We start from the raw sequence: 18,274 nt of genomic DNA on the forward strand, positions 1-18,274 counted from the left end.
GTGTCCCTTGGTAGATCTCTTGGTGGGAATGGCTGACTCCAGATTAAAGGGTGATGAAAGACCTCCAATCCATTTGGTCACCTGGAACGTTAAGAGATTTGAATGGCCAAGTAAAAAGATCAGGGGAATTTGCCCATCTTAAGATCTTAAACTCAGATGTTGTTTTCTTGCGGGAAACCCATTTGCATATCAGGGATCAGACCAGGCTGCACAAGGGGCGAGGTGGGCAGGCTTTTCATTCAGATTTTGATGGCAGGGCCAGGAGTGTGGCAATTTTCATTAATCAAAGAATTCAGTTTTCCTCCTCCGATTATAAGCGACCCCAATGGTCAATATGTTATTGTTTCTGGCTCCCTGTCGAACACCCCGGTAGTCAGTCAACTTTTATGCCCCCAACTGGGATGAAACAGATTTTACTAACTCCCATTGGCCTTCCTCCCCAACCTCGACTCATATCAGCTTATTTTAGATTGTGACCTGAACTGCATTTTGGACAGCGAGATGGGATCATTTCAAACCTGAATCTCTTGTTCCATCTGGGATGGCCAAGACTTTGTTTTCTTTCAGGATTCAGATGTGGATCCTTGGCCCTCTTGCAGACGAGCAATAAGAGATTTCACTTTTTCTCCCTCCACATGTCCACCATGCATATTCCCATATTGTTTATTTTCTTTTAGATAGGGCTTTACCCCTCTCCATGGTGGCGGCTGAGTACTCAGCAATTGTTATTTCAGACCATACCCCGCACTTTAATGATATGTTGCTACAATTTGGCCACACCCAATGTCTACCCTGGAGATTCAATACAACATTGTTATCTGATAAAAAAAACCTTTTGTGAGCATGTTTCCACTATATAAAATCAAAATGGGTCCAATTCAATTTTACCTTCCAGGCTATGAGAGGCTCTTAAGGCAGTCCTAAGTGGGAAGGGGTAAATTATCTCCTCCAGAGCATTTATGCTGAAGACAAAGCGCAGCCATGCTGGTGAATTCATTTCTAGGAGGTGGATCACCAGTATTCGCATGATCCTGCTCCAGAGCTACTGGCAAATAGGAAAAAATTACAGACCTACTTGGAGCTATTGTCTACTAGCTGGGTGGCACATCAGCAACAATCCTCCAGGAGTACTTTTTAATGAGTACGGGGAGGCGGCTAGTTGTCTTTGGGCTCAGCAACTGAAACGCCAAGCTACCTCCCAAAAGATCCCTCAGATACACAACCCTGGGTGGCAACCTAGTTTTCACCCCTCTCCAGGTCAACGCAAGTTAAAATCCTTTTATCGCGATCTTTATAGATCAGAATCCCTCCAGGTAAATTGGTCGTGTCTGACTTTCTGGACCACATATTGCAACCGTCGAGGTGGATAAAAGCATAGAGTTGGACTCCCCGTTACGCCCAGAAGAGATTCTAAAATATATTGATGTGATGCAGTCTGGCAAGGCCCCTGGTCTAGATAGCTTTCCAATGAAATTTTGCAAGACGTTCTCGGAGTAGCTTGTACCTTTGGACGTGTTCAATGATTTCCTATTCCTAGGGTCATTGACTCGGACTCTCACTCAATGCTCTATTTCTTTGCTCCTTAAGAAGGACAAGGACCAGACAGTGTGTGGTTCATGCTGTCCAATCTCACTTTTGAATGCAGATGTCAAGCCGCTTGCTACAGTGCTAGTGCTCCGGTTTGAACCTTGCCTTCCAAGTACAATTTCGGAGGATCAAACAGGCTTCATGAAAGGCTGACATTTCCTCCTTCCCAGTACCTGACGTGATAGTATCTCATTATCTCTTGATCCTGTCGCATTTGACAGTGAATGGGAGTATTTATTTTGAGAATCTCAGGATATTTGGATTTGGTCATCAATTTGCTTCCTGTATTCACTTATTATATAAAGCCCCTACCTGTAAATGTTCATATGAACACTTTATACTCTGATTATTTTCTCATGATTAAGGCCACTAGGCAGGGCTGCCCACTTTCTCCACTCTTGTTCACCCTGGCAATAGAGCCGCTCTTGATAGTATTGAGGTACTCGAGTCAATGGAGGGGTAGAGCATCAGATGCCTTTCTATGAGGATGACCTACTTCTTTATATTACGGACCCTGCCCCTTGCATCAACGGCATAAGGAACTTTCTTAACACCTTTGGCTCCTTCTCTGGGTATAAATTTCAATTTAGGCAAGAGTGAACGTTTCCTAGTTAACCACCCTGAGAGGAGAGTCCAATTGGGGTCGGTACCTTTGCACCTTTCGCTATCAGAGGGTCTGGGTAGCCCCAACTGGGCCTCACTTCGTAAGTTGAATTACACAAGCCTGATTAATCATGTCAAAACGGATTTGCAGAGGTGGAATAAGTTTGGTGGGTAGGATTCAAACAATCAAAATGAACATTTATTACTGGGCTACTAATGTCCAAATTTTTTTTATTGTGGATCAGTGACCCCGATTTTATTCGGGACAAATGAAGGCTCGCTCCTGCACCACCTCCACTCTTCTTGCCATAGTCACTGCTGCCCCCGCTCACTCACGCTAGATTTTCCTCAAATCCAGTGGCGGTCTCCGCTCTAAGAATTTAGAAACAGTTTAGACACCACATTAAGCTCCATTCCCTGTCTACGCTGGCCGCTATTTATAACAATCACCTTTTCCAACCATCTGGTTTGGACCCAACAATTAAACCTTGGACGGTGAAAGGACTGGAGCATTTTGGGGACCTGTTCGTGGAGGGCAGGTTTGCTAGTTTTGAGAGTTAACTGATAAATTTCAGCTACCCCCTCCAGCCTTTTCGGTATTTTCAGGTTCACGACTTCGCGTGCAAGGCTTTTCCTTCCATTCCTTCCTCTGGCGGAATTGTCTTCCTTTCCTTGCTGATGAGGATTCTGTCCCAGGCTGGAGTCTATTTTGGACCAATATGGACATATTCTCTCACCGATTCCATCCCGCAAAAGAAGGCGAGGGTGAAATACGAAGGTGAATTGGACCCTATACTTACTAGTGAGGTTTAGAACATAGAACATAACAGCGCCGTACAGGCCCTTCGGCCCACGATGTTGCACCGTCCTGTGAAACCCTTCTAAAGTCCCTCTACACTATTCCCTTATCGTCCATATGCCTATCCAATGACCATTTGAATGCCTTTAGTGTTGGCGAGTCCACTACTGTTGCAGGCAGGGCATTCCACGCCCTTACTACTCTCCGAGTAAAGAACCTACCTCTGACATCTGTCTTATATCTATCTCCCCTCAATTTAAAGCTATGTCCCCTCGTGCTGGACATCACCATCTGAGGAAAAAGGCTCTCGATGTCCACCCTATCTAATCCTCTTGTATGCCTCAATTAAGTCCCCTCTTAACCTTCTTCTCTCTAACGAAAACAGCTTCAAGTCCTTCAGCCTTTCCTCATATGATCTTCCCTCCATACCAGGCAACATTCTTGTAAATCTCCTCTGTACCCTTTCCAATGCTTCCACATCTTTCCTATAATGTGGCGACCAGAACTGCACACAATACTCCAAATGCGGCCGCACCAGAGTTTTGTACAACTGCAACATGACCTCATGGCTCCGAAACTCAATTCCTCTACCAATAAAAGCTAACACACCGTACGCCTTCTTAACAACCCTCTCAACCTGGGTGGCAACTTTCAGGGATCTATGGACATGGACACCGAGATCCCTCTGCTCATCCACACTACCAAGAATCTTACCATTAGCCCAGTACTCTGCCTTCCTGTTATTCCTTCCAAAATGAATCACCTCACACTTTTCTGCATTAAACTCCATTTGCCACCTGTCAGCCCAGCTCTGCAGCTTATCTATGTCCCTCTATAACTTGTAACATCCTTCTGCACTGTCCACAACTCCACCGACTTTAGTGTCATCTGCAAATTTACTCACCCATCCTTCTACGCTCTCCTCCAGGTCATTTATAAAAATGACAAACAGCAACGGCCCCAAAACAGATCCTTGTGGCACACCACTAGTAACTGGACACCAGTCAGAGCATTTCCCATCAACCACCACTCTTTGTCTTCTATCAGCTAGCCAAATTCTGATCCAAACTGCTAAATCACCCTGAATCCCATGCCTCTGTATTTTCTGCAACAGCCTACCGTGGGGAACCTTATCAAACGCTTTACTGAAATCCATATACACCACATCAACTGCTTTACCCTCATCCACCTGTTTGGTCACCTTCTCGAAGAACTCAATGAGGTTTGTGAGGCACGACCTACCCTTCACAAAACCATGTTGACTATCTCTAATCAAATTATTCCTTTCCAGATGATTATACTAAGGCTCTTCACAAGGTCAACTCCAAGTGCTCATATGCTTGGTTGAGCTTAATTCAGTTTAATATGTACACAGGATGCACTTGACTGGGGTACGGCCAAGTGGTTTTTCCTCCCCAAAATGTTGAGGATAGATGTGATCGCTGTCCTCTTGGCCTGGCTATCCACACACACACACATGTTCTGGTCCTGTCCCCAAACTCATAGGCTTCTGTGCTCTCTTCTTTAGTATCGAGGTTAGCGACTCCATATGGATTTAGACCCTTGTGTGCTGGTGGCCATATTTGGGGTGTTGGATTCGCCGGTGATTCAGTCAGGGTTAGAGGCGGATGTTGCTGCCTTTGCCTCACTGATTGCCTGGAAGCGAATATTGCTTGGTTGGAGGTCTCCCACTCCGCCCAGTGTCTCTGCTTCGTTGGGTGACTTAATGTCATTCCTACACTTGGAGAAAGTCAAATTCACCATCAGGGGTCAGTGTTTAAGCTTCTGGGTTGCTGTAGAATAAAGGAGACATAGTTCTGCTTCTCCACGAAACACCTTTATTTCTTTGATCCAACTTCACACACAAATCGCCAACAAATTGTATGTATCAGTGATTTCTATTGGATAATTGACATCAAATTAGTAATTAATTGGAAGACCTGCTAACCCCCCCCATTCCTAACAGTCAGTGGAGACGTTCTACCCAAGATGGGAACCATTTATTTCCTTTAAGGATTAGTGACCATCAGCTGTTAGGAGGTTTAGGTTAGTATTTAAATTGTGTGTTGGGTTTTCTCTTTTTTACTTTCATATTTGTTTGTGATTTTTTTTTGCATTCTGGTTTACATTGATTATGAAAGAGTGCTAACTTTATTTGATTATCAAACAGGTACTACCACCATGTATGAGCGAAATATGGAATGAATCTCAGCCATAACAGGAAAAGGACAGAGGAAAAGAGCATGGGGGAAACTCCATCAGTTTCCATGATCAACGAGCACAAGAAACGTGTTTACAATTTTAAAAAAAAGAATGATTAGTGTTGAGTTTCATATACTATGAAATAATTCTACTAGTACATTACACACTTAAATAATAGCAACGGTAAAACAGTGCGAGGTTTTATTCAGCTCAGAAGTACGTACTTAGCCTCTGGAAACGCAGGACAATTTTCATCCATGGTTCAAACAAGAACTGAAAACCTGCAGAAGACAATAAAAGATTACTACAACTCAATCGGAAAATGCTTGCCTCAGAGCCCTTCAAGTAAGGCAAACTGCATGGCATAACATATAAAATAAATGTTAGAAAAGGAACTAGGCCTCAGTAGCAAGCACTTGTTACAAGTCTGTTCAGTTCTGCACTGACATACCAACCCCTTACATCCCTCGCTTATTTACTTACTGAAGTCTCCTTCAGGTTTGTTTTATTCTTTCACAGAATGAGAGTCTCACTGGCAAGGCAGAGGAGATGCCACATGGTGCAATATTGGTGCAGCGAGAGCATTCAAATCACTGCCCATTTCTGGAAGATTGGACTTATGGAGAAGTTTCTGGTGAAGCATTAATGGGCTATGACCAAAAGCAGCGCAAATGAAGGTCAGTGACAGCTGGCTCTTAACTGGTTTCTTCACTAAAGACCATGGTCATTTGTGCTACTGTGTCAACCATTTCCTCAGCTTCACCTCTTTTCCTCTTACTCGAATCCTGTACCACTATCTCATAATAATTAAGCCTTCATGTAGTATAATGAAGAATGTTAAACTGAGCCCCATGAAATAATTAATTGCAACAGGAAATAACTAACAGGAAATGACATTTACTCATACGACGCAAGAGTCCAGGAGAAATCAGTGTGGGCTTCAATAGGGTGCAGACATGATGAGTCAAATGGCCTCCTTCTGCAATGTAAATCCTATGATTCTGAAGTATTGTATAACACTAGACCCAGAAACTAAACCAATATGCTTATGAACACCCAAAAATATTCCACAACTTTTACATGAAACTTAAAGAAAGAGATTGACTCAAATGCTATATCCGAGAGTCATTTTCCTCATAAAAGAGCCAACAGGTGGGTGCCGAGGAATGGTACCGGTTCATAATTAAAAGGATCCCATAAGAATACGTGTTGATCTCCCACAACTCAATAAAGCTGGGAAAAAGGAATTCCATCCAATGGTATCAGTAGATTAGGGGCTGGATTCTCCATTTGCCGCGCCAAATCCCCCCCTGCCATAGAGGTGTCCACCACCAATTGGTTGAGATCAATCAGGGTGATCGAGCCTTGATCGATCAATTGGACATCTACCTGGGACCGCCCAAAAGCTTGCGAAACCTGTAAGGGATAAAAAGGTGCTGCGCAACTCACCACCCGCTCTCTCGACCACCGACGACAACAATGGTGATACCTGCACCAGCCAAGGATGGAACCATTCAAAGAGGGACCAGAGCCGGGGACACAAAACAACCAGGAACAGACATCCAGCAGTGCCGGACGACGGATTCCAGGGGAGGACATATCTGCTCTGCACATGCCAGTCACCTGGAAATTAAGTTGGTCTTTCTTGTGTGTTAGTTTAGAGTCCAACCAGTATGTGTGTGTGAAAGACTAGTATTGTGTGTGTGCGTGCGTGCGTGTGTGCGTGATTAGTATTATTACATGCAGCTTCTATGGTCATTTGTCCATCGTAATACGGGTTGAGGACACTGTGGTTCAGAAGGTAGTACAACCAATCTGGCAACCCTGGTGCTATTTGGCTGGGACTCACAAATGTTGCTCCAAACAATTCCACAGGACAATCTTGGAGATTCCGCCCGAGTCTGACTTAGGTAGGCAATTGACCCACGTAAAGCCCAGTATCCCAAGTTCATCGAAACGGAATATAAAAGGTCCCTATTCCGGAGGATTATTCACAGATCAAACATAAACCACAGGTGTGAACACCGGATTTTAAAAGTGTGTACTAGCTGCATGCGTACATAAGGGAGGAGAACGTCAACCCGGCAGATTTGGGCATAGCCTCTGAGGGATTAGGGCTGGAACACAGCCACAAGCCATACATCCAATACCATATCCATCTAATGCGCAGCATGATCTGATATTTCAATTGCAGTGATCCGACTCTTCAGCCCCAACCAGCAACACCTTCCCCATCACAAAACAGTCGATCCACGGGTATATCTTATGATCACAGAGAAAAAAAAACGAGTACTCGGGTGGTTTCTGCACCCAAGGGTCCGCCGCTCCCATTTCCACCATTAGCCCAGCCAACGCCTTCATGCAGCAAAGAATGCCAATCAAAAAAAAAAACTTAAACTCCACAACAATGTGAGATCAAGCAAGTTACAAAACAGCTCAATGAACAGAAAGTTAGAACAGTTATACATTCTCCAGCTTCCCAATCACAGTCCACAATCTCCCTTCCAGTTCCACTCCTCGCTTCTGTCCAAAGCCTTCTGCCTTCATGAACACCTCAGCCACCTCCACCGGCTCAAAATAAAAATCTTTGAGATGTACGTCACCCTTAGCTTCGCCGGATACACCACACCATTGTACAGTGCCATCTTTACTTGTCCGAACGCACTGCCTCTTTGCCAAACCCACCGTCAAGTCCTGGTATATCCGAACTCCAGCACCATCCCACTGCATCTCCAGCTTCTGCTTTGCTCAGCTCAACACCCTCTCCTTCATGTGGTATCTATGGAAACAGATAATTACTACTCTTGGTGGCTCATTTAATTCTGGCTTTGGCATTAACAACCAATGAGCTCGGGCCAGTTCATACCGGGAGGACTCCTTCCCCCATCCAATCTGCCAGCATCTTGGCAAAGTACTCCGTTGGCCTCGGGGGCCCCCTGCCCCTACCGGCAAGCCCACAATCCTCAAATAGTGCCACTTCGAGCGGTTCTCCAAATCTTTGAGCTTTGCTCAAAGCCCTTTGTTAGCCTCCACCACCCTCCGTAGCTCGTCCCCCAGCCTCCACCACCCTCCGTAGCTCGTCCCCCATTCAGGGGAGTTGGTCGCTGTGCTGCAACATAGCCTCTCCACTTCCTTTATCTTCTCAGCCTGCTCTCTCACCTCAGCTGATGTCTTTGACAGTTACCATCACTGGGCAACTGCCTCCTTCACCAACGATTTCAGTGCAACCGCCATTTCCTTCCCCAACGTCTCCATGTGCATTACAAACTGCTTCTCCAGCTCCACAGTAATCACCTATCATCATTTCCACCATAAGCAGTGTGGCCCCACCATGCAGTCCAGCCTCCGCCCTTTTGCTGGCCCTCCAACTCGACGGCAGACCCTCGTTTCCTCCCTTCTTCATAACTGTTTTTTGCAGTCCTTTTGGCATCCTTTGGCAATATTCTATCTCCCTTTCTTCAATCCTCCAAAAATTACCCCCGGGACCAGACTTTAAACCTCCTAAAAATATACCTCAAGCGGGAGCCATCCTGTGTCACCACCGGAAGTCTCCCAGATGGGGTGGGGTGCATTGATGTTGATACGCTGCTTTGGTGTGGGGGAGGGGGCTCTGGCAGGGGGAGTCACGCTAGCAAACACAAGTTGGCTGGTGAATGAGAACGGGGCGGGGTCAGGGGCCACGGTCGTTGCAACCCGTATGAACAGATTTTGATGGGCCTGGGGATGATACTGAGAGAAGTGGTTTTGAGGGTAGTGGTTGGGGGGGGGGGGGGGGGGGGGGGGGGGGGGGGGGGGGGCAAACTAATGACTGACAGGAGGAGCGGGCGAGCGGAGGTGCAACACCCCCAGTCCAGGTGGTGACATGAAAGGTGCGAGGGCTGGGGGGACCGGTGAGGCGTGCAAGATGTTTTCTTGAATCTAAACAGTTTGAAAGCCAATGTGGTCCTGCTGCAGGAGATTAATCGGAGGGTGAAGGACCAGGTGAGGCTGCAGAAGGGTGGGGTAAGCCAGGTATTTCACTCGGGCTTTGATAGCAGGGCCAGGGAGATAGTTATGTAATAATGACGGGTGCACTGAAGGGGAAGTTGCTGGTGCTGGTTAGTGTATATGCCCCGAATTGGGATGATGCATGATTCATGAAGATGTTGGCGGCTGTACTGAATTTGGATATGCATCAGTTAATACTGGGGAGAGGAGGGTGGAGTCTTGAACACGACGCTGAACCCGAAGATGGATAAGTCGAAGCCTCGGTTCTCGACTCCCTTGGGCGGAGAGAGGGTGTTGGATGAGTTTATGAAGGAGTAGGGAGGGGTGGACCCATGGATGTTCCCACATTCAAGGGAAAGGGATCATCTGGATTTTTCGCCTGTACGCATGTAGTGAAGAATAGATTTTTGTGATGGGAAAGGCGCTGTTGGCGGGGATGAGACAGGCAGAGTATTTGCCGATTGTTATCTCGGACTACGCTCCACATTGGATGGACATTGCCCTGGAGAAGGGGCCAGCTCGAGGCGGGGTTATTGGTGTACCCAAACATTTGCGCCAAAATGGGCAGAATTATGTTGTATTTAACAGGTAGGGGGAGCTGTTGCCATTGGTGATGTGTGAAGCACTGAAAGCTATAGTGAGGGTTAAGGTGAATAGGGAGATCAGAGAAACAGTTGGTAGAGGACATTTGGGAGGTGGATAGAAGGCATGCGGAGGATCCAAAGCCACAGCTTCCGATGAAGGAGGCACGAGCTGCAGACGAGATTTGACTCGTTTTCCACAGAAAAGGCAATTTGGCTGTTGAGGTGGGCGACTGGGAGTGGTAGGAGTATGGGGAAAAAGGCCAGTCGCTTGTTGGCGGGCCAGCTCTGCTGGAGGCGGCCTCAAGAGAGAATGTTCGGGATAGGACAGGGGAGATGGCGGTTGCAGTGGAGCTGGTGAATATGTCTTTTTGAGGAGTTTCACAGGACATTTTGTAAGTCTGAGCCTCCAGAGGATGAGTCAGACATGAGGGAGTTTCTGAGACAGTTGGAGTGTCCTCCAGAGAGAGGAGGAGGAGGAGGAGAGGGCAGGGCTGGAGGAAGTGCAAGTGGTGATAGGGAAGATGCAGGCTGGGGTCAGATGGCTTCCAAGTGGAGTTTTACAATAGATTCTCGGAAACGTTGGCGCAGCTGTTGGAGGAGATGTTTGAGGACTCAGTAGCGAAAAGGTTACTGCCGGAGGCGATGGGACAGGCATACATCTTTTTGCTGCTAAAAAAGGACACAAACCCAGTAGAATGCGAGTCAGACAGGCCAATTCATTATTAAATATGGATGCCAAGATTTTGGCAAAGATGTTGGCAGTTAGATTGGAGGGGTGCCTCCCAAAGGTGACTGGGGAGGAGCAGAAGTGGTTCATGAAGAGAAGACAATTGTAATCTGTGCGATGCCTGTTGAATGTGGTGCTTTCGCTGCCGGAAAGAAAGTGGAGGCTTTGGATGCAGAAAACTTTTGGCCGCGTGGAATGGAGCTATTTGTATGCGGTATTTGGAAAGGTTTGGAATTGGGCCTAAGTTTGTGGCATGGGTGAGGTTGTTGTACAAGGACGTGAAGGAGAGTGTGCATAAGGACGAGATGAACATTCCTTTAAATAGGGGAACAAGGCAGGGATGCCCTATGCCCTGCGCCCCCCCCTTCCATTTGTGTTGGCAATAGAGTCCTTAGCCATAGCCCGCAGGTGTTCAGAAAAAAGGGAAGGGGATAAAGGGGGGTGGTTGGAACATTGGGTGTCCCCGTATGCAAATGACTTTCAGCTCTATATTTCCAATCCAGGTGCTTCGGTGGGAGGTATAATGGGGTTGCTTCAGAGATTCAGGGCTTTTTCAGTGTACAAGCTAAATTTGGGGAAAATGAAGTGTTTTATCGTGTCTTCTCCAGAGAGGGGTTGCCATTTTGAGTGGCACCAGGCCACTTTTAGGTTTTTGGGAGTGCAGGAGGCATGGGAATGGGCTCAGCTTCACAAGCTGAACTTTACAAGTTTTGTGAACAGGATTAAGGCAGATTTGCTGAGGTGGGATAGTGTAGTCTCCCCCTATCCCACATTGGCTGGCCAGGTACAGGTGGTCAAGATGAACATTTTGCCACAGTTCTTATTCCAGTGTTTGCCGGTCTTTTTAACCGAGTCATTTTTTTAATGAGTGGAAAGGTTGATTTCATTATTTATATGGGTAAAGTGGCAAGGATTAAGAGGACGGTGCTCAAGAGAGGACGACAGTCAGGAGGTTTGGCCCTTTCGAACTTGCTGTAGTATTATTGGGCGGTGTTTGAATGCCAAGAAGGTTATTTAGAACAGTACAGCACAGAACAGGCCCTTCGGCCCTCGATGTTGTGCCGAGCAATGATCACCCTACTCAAACTCACGTATCCACCCTATACCCGTAACCCAACAACTCCCCCTTAACCTTACTTTTTAGGACACTACGGGCAATTTAGCATGGCCAATCCACCTAACCCGCACATCTTTGGACTGTGGGAGGAAACCGGAGCACCCGGAGGAAACCCACGCACACACGGGGAGGACGTGCAGACTCCGCACAGACAGTGACCCAGCCGGGAACCGAACCTGGGACCCTGGAGCTGTGAAGCATTGATGCTAACCACTATGCTACCGTGCAAGGTGTGGGGTTGGAGTCGGGAATCGGAGACGTGTGGTTTAAGTTGGAGGCTGGTTTCCCTAAGGGGTCAGGGTTGTGGGCTCTGGCAACGGCGCCACTCCCATTTACCCCAGGGAGCTACATGTGATGGTGACCACGTTGAGAATTTGGAGGCAGTTTCAGCAGCACTTCAATTTGGGGGTTGGATTGAAGATGATGCCAATCAGAGGGTAACCATGGGCGCAATTCTCCGGACTTACGAAAAATCGGAGAATAGCGGGCGGTGTAAATTTTTACGGACACGCTAGTCCGACGCCCACCACGGCCGCCCCCCGACACGAATCGCTGCTCGCCGTTTTTTTACGGCGAGCAGCGATTCTCCCCTGGCCAATGGGCTGATTTCCAAGGCCATTACGGCCGTTTTTATGAACGTAAAACACACCTGGTCTGACCGTTCGTAAAAACGGCCGTAAAGTCCCGATCTGGGGAACCATGGCACCGATTGGCACGGCCGTGCCATGGGCCCGCGATCGGTGCCCACCGATCGCGGGCAGCGGGTACTTACCCCGCGCACTCTTTCTCCCTCCGCCGCCCCGCTGGATCCATTCACGGGGCGGCTGAGGGGCATACCGGCCCACGCATGCGCGGGTTTCACGCATATGCGTGATGACGTCATCCGCGCATACGCGGGTTGGAGTCGTCCAATCCGCACATGCGCGGCTGACGTCATCTGACGCGTCAGCCGTCGCTAACTTTGGCTAGCGGGCTTAACGAAATTCGTTAAGCCCGCGATGCCGGAGTTCACGGCCGCGCGATGCTAGCCCCGACCGGGGAGCAGAATCGGTTCCCGGTCGGGGGGGGGGGCGGAGGCTGGCGTCAAACGCGCCCGTTTTTGACGCCATCTTCCTGATTTTTCGTAACTCGGGAGAATCGCGCCCCATGGGTTTGAGCCTGGGAGAATGGGTGTGAAGTTTCGGGGTTGGGAGGAAGGAGGCCTGGCAGAAGTGAAGGATTTGGTTTTATTGAGGAGCTGGAGATGAATTACAGGGTCCCCAGAGGGTGATTCAGTTTTATGCTGGTACGAGATTTTGCAAAAAAAGGTCTGCCATCCTTCCTGGTCATAATTCCTCCTCATTGTTGGAGGGGGGTGTTGTCAGTGTGGGTGGGGGGGGGGCGGGGGGTTTGGAAGGGAACGTTGTCTTAAAGAGATTTCTGGAAGGATATTGGAGGAGGACACGGCATCAAAGCTAAGTGGAAGGCAAGCTGGGGGTGGAGCTGAAGGAGGGATGTGGTAGGAGGTGTTTGAACCTCATGTGCGATTAAAAGTGGTACATAATAATAATCTTTACTGTCACAGGTAGGCTTACATGAACACAACAGTGAAGCTACGGTGAAAAGCCCCTGATCGCCACATTCCGGCACCTGTTCGGGTACACGGAGGGATAATACAGAATGTCCAAATTACCTAACAGCATGTCTTTCAGGACAAGTGGGAGGAAACCGGAGGAAAACCACGCGCACACGGGGAGAATGTGCAGACTTTGCACAGACAGCGACCCAGCCAGGAATTGAACCCGGGGCCCTGGTGAAGCCACAGTGCTAACCACTGTGCTACCGCGCACCTGACAAAGTAAAGGATGAGCCAGTTGCTCGAAGGGGTAGAGGATGTGTATGAGCAGTGCGGGAGCAGTCCAACCAATCATATGCATATGTTCTGAACCTGCCCAAAGCTGGGGAAGTTTTGGGGGTCATTCTTCAGCACCTTGTTGGCAATCTTATGAGTACCCAATTATTTCTTTGCAATGAAGGGGCAATTGAGCGTGACCAATTAACCCACCCTGCACATCTTTGGGCTGTGGAGGTTGTTAGATTATGCTGTTGGATTAACAAAAGTTGCTACTGGCCAGAGACGATGTTGAAAGACACTCCAGTCCTTGAAGTTGAAAGGATATATTCAGTAACAATTAGATAAATGAGTTTGACACTCTACTGATCTACCTCCAGACTAACTCTACAACTGGGATCTAGGCCACATGTGGTGACCCAGCCTGAGATCTAAACTATTCTGGTGCTAATCCTGCAGTCCCTGCCAGGAGTGAGAGGGAGGGTCTAGTGTGTGTCTGGTTTTATAATGAGCTGTGTAATGCCCTCTGGTGGTCGTGCCACAGCCGGGTGTTCTGATTAACCCCTTAGTTACATGTCAGTCTACATATCATTACAGGGGTGAGACCCACACAGACACGGGAAGAATGTGCAAACTCCACACGGACAGTTGGATCGAGCGCGGAATGTGGCACCAGTGCTGACCACTGAGTCACCATGCCGCCCTTTCGGCAATCTTGCATGTATACTTGGAGTCAATCCTCTGGGGGCAATATTGGGGGTGTTGAACCTGCTGCAGTTGGAGACAGGTGTGGGGTTGGATGTGTTAACCTTTGCTCGTTGATCGCTTGCAGGCAGGTCTTATTGGAGTGGAGGTCAGCTTCTTCACCTCAGTGTGGTTCAGGTATTTAATAGAATTCCTGTATTTGGAAAAGATGAAATTCGCCTTGAGAGGGACGAGTGAGTGGTTCAACAAGAGATGGGGTCTGTTTGTATTATATTTTGGTGAGCGTACAGACGAATAGAACAACATTGGACTATTTTAGACTGCACCGGGGGATGAGACAGGGATGCCCCCACTCCCCACTGTTGTTCACGGTAGCTATAGCGCCGTTGGCAATTGCTTGGAGAGCCTCAAGGGGCTGGAAGGGGGGGGGGGGGGTGGAGAACAGAGTCTTGCTCTATGCAGACAACCTGCTTCTGTATGTATCGGACGCAATAGAAGGGATGGAAAAAATCATGAGGATTCGAGGGGAATGTGGCCGGTTTTCAGGGTTTAAGCTAAATATGGGGAAAAGGAAGATGTTTGCGGTCCAAGCGATTGGGGGAGCTGCCGTTTACATTAGAAGGGGGAAGCTTTAGGTACCTAGGCATTCCAGTGGCGTGGGAGGGTGCAGACGGTGAAGATGACGGTCCTCCCGAGATCCCTGTTCATGTTTCAATGTCTCCATCTTTATTCCACGGTCATTTTTTAAACAGGTCAACAAAGTGACCACTGGCTTCATTTGGACAGGCAAGACCCCGCGAGTAAGGAATGCAATGCTTGAGCGGAGTCAGGGAGAGGGCGGGCTGGCACTGCCAAATTTTGGTAACTAATACTGGGCGCCGAATATAGCCATGATCAGGAAATGGGTGGTGGGGGAGGGGGTCGGCATGGGAGCGTATGGCGGCGGCTTCATGCAAGGGCACAGGTTTGGGGGCATTGGTAACTACACGTCTGCTGTTCCCGCCGGCACAGTACTCCACCAGTCTCGTGGTGGTGGGGGCCCCGAGAGTCTGGGGGCAATGGAGGAGACATGTGGGAGCAGAGGGAGCATCAGTTTGGTCCCCAATCTGTAATAATCACCGGTTTGCCCCGAGAAGTATGGATGTGGGGGGGGGCGGGCGGTTCCAGATATGGCGGAGAGCAGGGATTGAGAAGATGGGGAACATGTTTATAGAGGGGAGCTTTCCGAGTACAAGGGTGCTGGAGTAGAGGTTTGGGTTGGCGAGGGAAAATAAATTCAGGTACCTGCAGGTGCGGGACTTCCTACGTAAACAGGTGTCAACCTTCCCGCTCCTACCGCTAAGGGGGATTCAGGACAGGGTAGTTTCCAGAGGGTGGGTAGGAGAAGGGAGTGTCTCAGACATTTACAAGGAACTTATGGGGTCAGAGGAGACGCACACCAAGGAGCTGAAGCGCAAGTGGGAGGAGGGGCTGGGAGGAGAGATAGAGGATGGTCTATGGGCAGACGGGTTGAGTAGACTCAACGCATCATGTGCCAGGCTCGGCCTGGTACAATTTAAGGTCGTTCACATGACAGTGGCCCAGATGAGCAGATTCTTTGGGGTGGAAGACAGGTGTGAAAAATGTGCGGGAGGACGAGCAAACCATGTCCACATGTTCTGGGCATGTCCGAAGCTTAGGGGATTTTGGCAGGGGTTTGCAGATGTCATGTCCACGGTGTTAAAAACAAGGGTGGCAGAGAGTCCAGAGGTGGCGATTTCTGGGGTGTCGGAAGACCCAGGAATCCAGGAGGCAGACGTTTTGGCCTTTGCTTCCCCGATAGCCCGGAGATGGACACTATTAGCATGGAGGGACTCAATGCCCCCTGAAGTCAGAGACCTGGCTCGCTTTCTCTGTTTGGAGAAAATCAAGCTCACCTTGAGAGGGTCACTATTCGGGTACTCCCCGGAGGTGGTAACCGTTTGTCGACTTCTTCACCGAAAATTAATCGTCAGCAGAAGGGGGGGGGGGGGGGGGGGGGGGTGAGGTTTAGTTTAGAGTATGGGGTTAATAAAGGTGGGACCCGTAAGGGAAGAAGACGGCTTTTGCACTATGTTTATAGTTTCATGTACATTGCTTATTGTGGTGTTCTTATAATACCAAAAAAAACCTCAATAAAATGTTTATAAAAAAGGTTCATGGAAAAGGGAGTCAAGTGGCAAAATTTGTAAAAAGAACTGCTCAACAAAGCTCAATGTGCCATAACGCCGGTTATTACACCAAAACAAATGAATTTTGTTGGGAAAAACACGAATGATCAAAAAAAATCAAGGAGCGAACACTCAAAAGTTGGAGTTGCATTCTTGAAAATCATGACTCGAGTGAAATTATTTGAAGTGAATCATAGGTTCCTACAGGAATCAATGATTTAGGTACTTTCACACATTTCTCGCTCAGAAAAACAATTTACAAGTTGAAATGTACCATACATGAACAGAACTGTGCATTCCCAGCCGAAATAATTTGCAAAATAAATCTCCAAATATAAAATGTACACTGCAATTATATTATTTATAAAATATTAATTATTCCCCTCGGTATAGTGCAATTGATCAGGCTCCATCTGGTGGCAGGGTTGCCGTCGGTGTAAGCAGCAACTGAAGTCCTGACTACCAATTGCCACGAGGTGGAGTCAGGGCATCATTACAAGTTCAGAAGCAAAGCCTGCAACAGTTACCCAAAGTCAGGAGCCAGAATTCAGCAGCCACTGAAGAACAAGGACTAAGCTAAGAAAAAGAGGCTGGGAAGAGGTTGGAAACACAGTGGGGAAAAGTTGTGAACTGACAGGGCACAAAGAGTAAGTATGTGGCAAACCGCAGTAAAGTAAAACTGGCAGCATTAAATGGATATATTGACACTACTTTAGTCACCCTGTTAAAGTGAAAAAATGTTTAGTAAGTCAATATTAAGTGAGGATTTACTGCATTGGTACATTACGATCTAGAATTATCTGCAATAGCAGCAGTGGACACAGCCCAAGATGGGGTGCAGTACTTTTTCCAGGCACAAAGATGCAAAACACAGACCGTCTATTACACGTCACATTCATAGCAGACACAGAGAAGCTACACAGTAATCAAAAAGGAATCATTGGTAGCTGTAATGAACTCCAATTGGCTTTATTGGTTGGCCAATTGGAGTATGAGCTCCCTCAATGATAGCTCATTGAGGGGGCTCATATAATCACCTGTGTAGGCTTGTGAGCAGTCTTAAGTTCACTGGACTGCTAGCAGCACTGTTTGTAGCTGCTCCTGTAATATCGTTGGAACTCCTGCCTCCCATGGATTACTACAGTGGCGACGAGGCAAACTACGAATTTTGCGGAGACCAGCTGCCGCAGAGGGTAAGCCTTGCCATTTTAAAAATGCCGTTTTTTGGGAGGTTAGAGGCATTTGACCCGGCTATTGAGGACTGGTCCCAGTATGTGGAGAGAATGTGTTACTTCTTCCGGGCAAATGATATACTGACGGATGAAAGGAGACGGCTTATCCTGCTGTCGGCGTGCGGACCCTCCGCTTTCACCATTATACGTGGTCTGACTTCTCCCGATGCGCCGGACACGAAAACTTTCCAAGAAGTAACGGAATTGGTGAAAGAGCACTACGACCCAAAACCACCCCTCATTTTGCGTAGGTACAGATTCTACACAGCGAAGCGGGAAGACAGAGAGTCAGTCACGAATTTCTTGACCCGCCTGAGAAGGCTGACGGAAAAATGTGAGTTCAGCCCGACGCTAAATGAAATGCTTCGGGACCGGTTAGTGTGGGGTATAAACGACCTCACGATACAGAAACGCCTCTTGGCGGAAACGGAGCTAGACTGCAGGCAGGCGTTACAGCTCACACTGTCCCTAGAAAAGGCAGCAAGTGGGGCGCAGGAACTACAGGGCACGCCAATGGAGGTAGATACCCGTGAGGGACTACCACAACGGGTCCTGCTACCAGATAGCCGCTCTCAGGAAAAACCTGAGGAATAGAGGGAAAAAGGAAAACCCCAGAACTGCCCCCAAGTCTGCCAGGACTAACTGGAGACAGAGGGAAGTACCGGCTGATGCTCCCCCAACAGAGAAGGACCATTTCTGGCACCAGACAGA

General features: G+C 48.1%; 1 protein-coding gene across 2 annotated transcripts in view; it reads right to left on the reverse strand.

Annotated features, from left to right (window-relative positions):
- The window catches only part of knl1 (kinetochore scaffold 1), a 169,122-nt gene that overhangs the window by 134,729 nt on the left and 16,119 nt on the right, over nucleotides 1–18,274 (reverse strand). The window contains exons 2-3 of one of the 2 annotated variants that reach the window (XM_038783561.1): nucleotides 7,877–7,970; nucleotides 5,416–5,472 (exon numbers count right to left, since the gene is read on the reverse strand). In XM_038783561.1, coding sequence (XP_038639489.1) covers nucleotides 5,416–5,450 — 35 coding nt within the window. In that variant the 5' untranslated portion in view covers nucleotides 5,451–5,472; nucleotides 7,877–7,970. The remainder of the gene's footprint in view (nucleotides 1–5,415; nucleotides 5,473–7,876; nucleotides 7,971–18,274) is intronic. The other variant, XM_038783552.1, reaches the window with a different exon arrangement.

This window comes from Scyliorhinus canicula, chromosome 2, assembly GCF_902713615.1.
Source record: "Scyliorhinus canicula chromosome 2, sScyCan1.1, whole genome shotgun sequence".
Lineage (NCBI taxonomy): Eukaryota > Metazoa > Chordata > Chondrichthyes > Carcharhiniformes > Scyliorhinidae > Scyliorhinus > Scyliorhinus canicula.